This window comes from Pelodiscus sinensis, chromosome 1 (genome assembly GCF_052426305.1).
Source record: "Pelodiscus sinensis isolate ZL-2025 chromosome 1, ASM5242630v1, whole genome shotgun sequence".
Taxonomy (NCBI): Eukaryota; Metazoa; Chordata; order Testudines; family Trionychidae; genus Pelodiscus; species Pelodiscus sinensis.
In genome coordinates this window covers 359,505,434-359,508,966 of record NC_143052.1, presented here as the reverse complement: position 1 = coordinate 359,508,966, position 3,533 = coordinate 359,505,434, and the positions used below count along the sequence as shown (strand labels likewise).

Below are 3,533 nucleotides of genomic sequence, written 5' to 3'. Positions count from 1 at the left end.
TGACTCTCTGCCCAGTGCTCTCCACCCTCCATGCCTGTCTGGGGCCCTGGGGCGGACCCCACTCTCCTGAGGCATCATGTGGGGGTGGCACACGGTGTCGTAGGCCGCCTAACCAGATTCTGTGAAGGAAAGGCCAGAAAATACAGACCAATGTTGGGAAAGCAGCCTTTCCGCACTGTGCAGGAGGGAAGGGACAGGATTGGGGATGGGAGGTGGGGATGACTTGGTCCATGTCTTTTCAGAGATCTCTTCCCTCCTCCTCCCCCACCCCCTGTGACTAGAAGCAGTTCGTCCCACCCTGCCCATAGAAAGGCAGCTCACCCCTCCAAGCTGCTGCTGGCCACTGACATATAGACGGTGCGTGCTCCTGCCATGAGGGCAGGGGACTGGACCTGACAACCTCTCGAGGTCCCTTCCAGTTCTAGTGCTCTATGATTCTATGATTCTATAATCCAGCTGCCTGCTGTTTCCTGGCTAGAGTGTGACAAGAAGGGGCTAATCCCTCAGGCTGCCTTTGCACCAGGGACAGGTGCCCACCCAGCCAGAGACGTGGCTCAGCAGGGGAGCGCACCAAGGGGATAGAACAGCCCCTCCAAAGCCTGGGGGAGGGACTAGGGCAGGCGCAGGGTACGAACAGTATGCTAAGTCCCTTCAGGCTCGGGAGCGAACAGGTTGGAAGTAGCTTCCTTGCCCCACTCCACAGCTTAGCCAAGGGGCAGAGAGGCTTCCTTGGGCCAGCATTTGGGGGGCTTTGACACATGCAGGGCTTGGCTCCTCCTGGCCAACACCTTGGGCCATAGGGTTCTGAGCTTTCCTGGAGGCCAGCCCTGCCAGAGGCAGTGGGGGAAGGATGGAACCAGCAGGATAAGCTGTTGTGAGCTGAATGATTTCACCAGGAGCTGGTTCTCCGCACAGCACCGGAAGTGGGAGGCACTCAGGGGGATATGGAGAAGCAGCAGGGCAGTAGAGGTGACACCTAAGCATCCACCACCTACCCATACTCACCAGCCTCCGGAGAAAGCAGCCAGTGCTCACCAGAAATGGGACAGGGGCACCTGCTGGCCAAGAGGAGACAATCAGCAGGGATGCCACTGTGGGTCCAGCAGTGGGAGGGGCTGGCCTTGCACACGGCAGCTTTCCCAACATTGGTCATCCACCCATATCGTCAACCCCTGGACTCCCGCCTCTCACCGCTGGTGGGTGGGTGGCTGATGAGCAAGGATCAGGCCAAAAGTACATCCCACAAGCACTTCTGGGAGGGGAGAGTCAGAAAATATGGGATCAGCTGCACGTTTTAAGAAAAATTAGGGACAGCTGCAGGAAGGCTTAAGTACACAAGAGTCTCTTTAAAAATGGAACTTCTGGTCGCTGGACCTCAGCACCATGTCACCAGCCAACTCTCTCTAGAGCTTGGTTTGAAAACCAGAACGAAGGCAGAACACCTCATTCCCTTTGTGAGTAACAAGCTGGAGCAGCCTGTCCCGGATCTGTCTGGTGCGCACCCCATAGATGATGGGGTTGAGCATGGGGGGCACCAGGAGGTACACGTTGGCAATGAGAACATGGAAATGAAGAGGCACATTCTGTCCAAACCGGTGTGTGAGGAAGGAGAACAGAGCTGGAATGTAAGAGACTGAAATGACACACAAGTGAGAGCTGCAAGTCCCAAAAGTCTTGAGCCGGGCATCCTGGGTGGGGAGGCAGAAGATGGCCCTGAGAATCTGGGTGTAGGACACAGCGATAAAAGACACATCCAGGCAGGTCAAAAAGAACGCCAGAAAGAGTCCGTAGTAACTACTGACACGGATGTCGGCACAGGCCAGCTTCACCACGGCCATGTGCTCGCAATATGTGTGGGGGATGATGTTGGTTCTGCAATATGGCCACTGCCTCGCCAGAAAGGGATAGGGCAGTAGGAGCAGGCCACCGCGCAGCAATACAGCCAGACCGAGCTTGACCACAACATGGTTCGTCAGGATAGTGGAATGTCTCAAGGGGTCACAGATGGCCACGTAGCGATCCAACGCCATGGCCACGAAGATACCAGACTCCATCACTGAGAAACAGTGAAGGAAGTACAGCTGGGTGAGGCAGGCACTGAAATCGATCTCTCTGGAATTGAACCAGAAGATGCTCAGCATTTTGGGAAGGGTGGACGTGGACAGGACCAGGTCAGTGATGGCCAGCATGCAGAGGAAATAGTACATGGGCTGGTGGAGGCTTGACTCTGTCTTCACAATGAAGAGGATGGTGATGTTCCCCAAGAGGGCGATGGCATAGATGGTGCAGAAGGGGATGGAGATCCAGACATGAGCCGTCTCCAGACCAGGAATGCCCAGCAGGATGAAGGTGGAGGGGTTGGTGAAGTCGGTTCTGTTAGAATCTGACATGGAGCAGGGAGGAAGGTATCCGACTCTGAGGCAAAACGGTGTCTCCTGCATGTGCCGCACATTCCTGAGTCTCTCTACGTTCCCAGGATCTGGAGTGATGGTCACAGCCCCAACACCTGCATAGAGAGACAATGTGAACAGGTGACATGACATGCATGGCCGGAGGCTGCGCTCATGGGGGAAGCAGATCGGTTGCTTATCACCCGAGAAATGACATTTTCATTATTCGGAGAAATGAAGGATGAAAAACTGACCCTCCCAATGACAGTTCCATATGGTACCGAGTGACTGAATTCTACACGGTTTGGTGGGCGACACTTAATAGACACCGGCAGGAAAAAACGAATACAAAGTCCTTGGTGTAGGGGGTTCCCCTTTCACTCAGTTTCTTAGTCTGAGAACGGAGGAAATCTGAAGACAGGTGCCGGGAGAGGGAGGAATAGGACACCGCCCGCTCACTTGTCCAGCTGCTCGCTCACATGGAAAACAGATACCAAGGGGGGTTCAGAGTGCAACGGCGCAGTCGGGGTGTCCCCAGCACTGCACCCCCGGAGCAGAAAGAAGAGACGCCACCTGCCAGTAGAATGGAGGGTTTATTGCTTCTCCAGGATACAGCCCAGCATAGCCGTGATGTGTCTACAGGAGTGTAGGCCAGGATGCCTCAGGCCCCTTGAGATGGGATCCCTAGGTCGCTAGATTCCAGCCCCTCCTTGGTCTGTCCCTTTCATGGTTTCTGCCCAAGACTGACTCTTCCCTCAAACACTCACTCCCCTATTCCCCTCGCTGCCCCAACTCGTCTGATCGGTTGGGTCTTTGTCTACGTGACTTAGGCAGCCCCCCTGCTGGGCAGTGCTCTCAGGCAGAGGCCAGTAGGGGTCATCTACAGCCCACAACCCAAGCACCGCAACCAGCAAGGTACGGACACTACATCACAGTGGGAATCCCACATCGCAGCACAGGGGGACCCCGGGATACAAAGCAGACAGCCCCCCGCTACGCCACATGGAGACAGGTTGTGAGAGGGGGGAAGCTGACATATGCTGCCAGCCCGAAAAGTCTGGAATGGTTTGGTTTAGAAAAGTGATAAGAAGTGGGCATATGGGAGGAGACTAAAACAAAGAACGGAACTGATTACATTCAAAC

At 55.2% G+C, this 3,533-nt stretch overlaps 1 protein-coding gene across 1 annotated transcript; it reads right to left on the bottom strand.

The window, feature by feature from the left end:
• Positions 1–1,403: 1,403 nt before the first annotated feature.
• Positions 1,404–2,441, bottom strand: LOC102457236 (olfactory receptor 52R1-like). Its single transcript, XM_014578887.4, has one exon. It carries the CDS (start codon positions 2,439–2,441, stop codon positions 1,404–1,406), a length of 1,038 nt encoding a protein of 345 aa, XP_014434373.4.
• Between the last annotated feature and the right edge of the window lie 1,092 nt (positions 2,442–3,533).

What these genes read in the sequence shown, in the direction of transcription:
- LOC102457236 (XM_014578887.4), bottom strand. Translation starts at nt 2,441, where the DNA reads ATGCAGGAGACACCGTTTTGCCTCAGAGTCGGATACCTTCCTCCCTGC.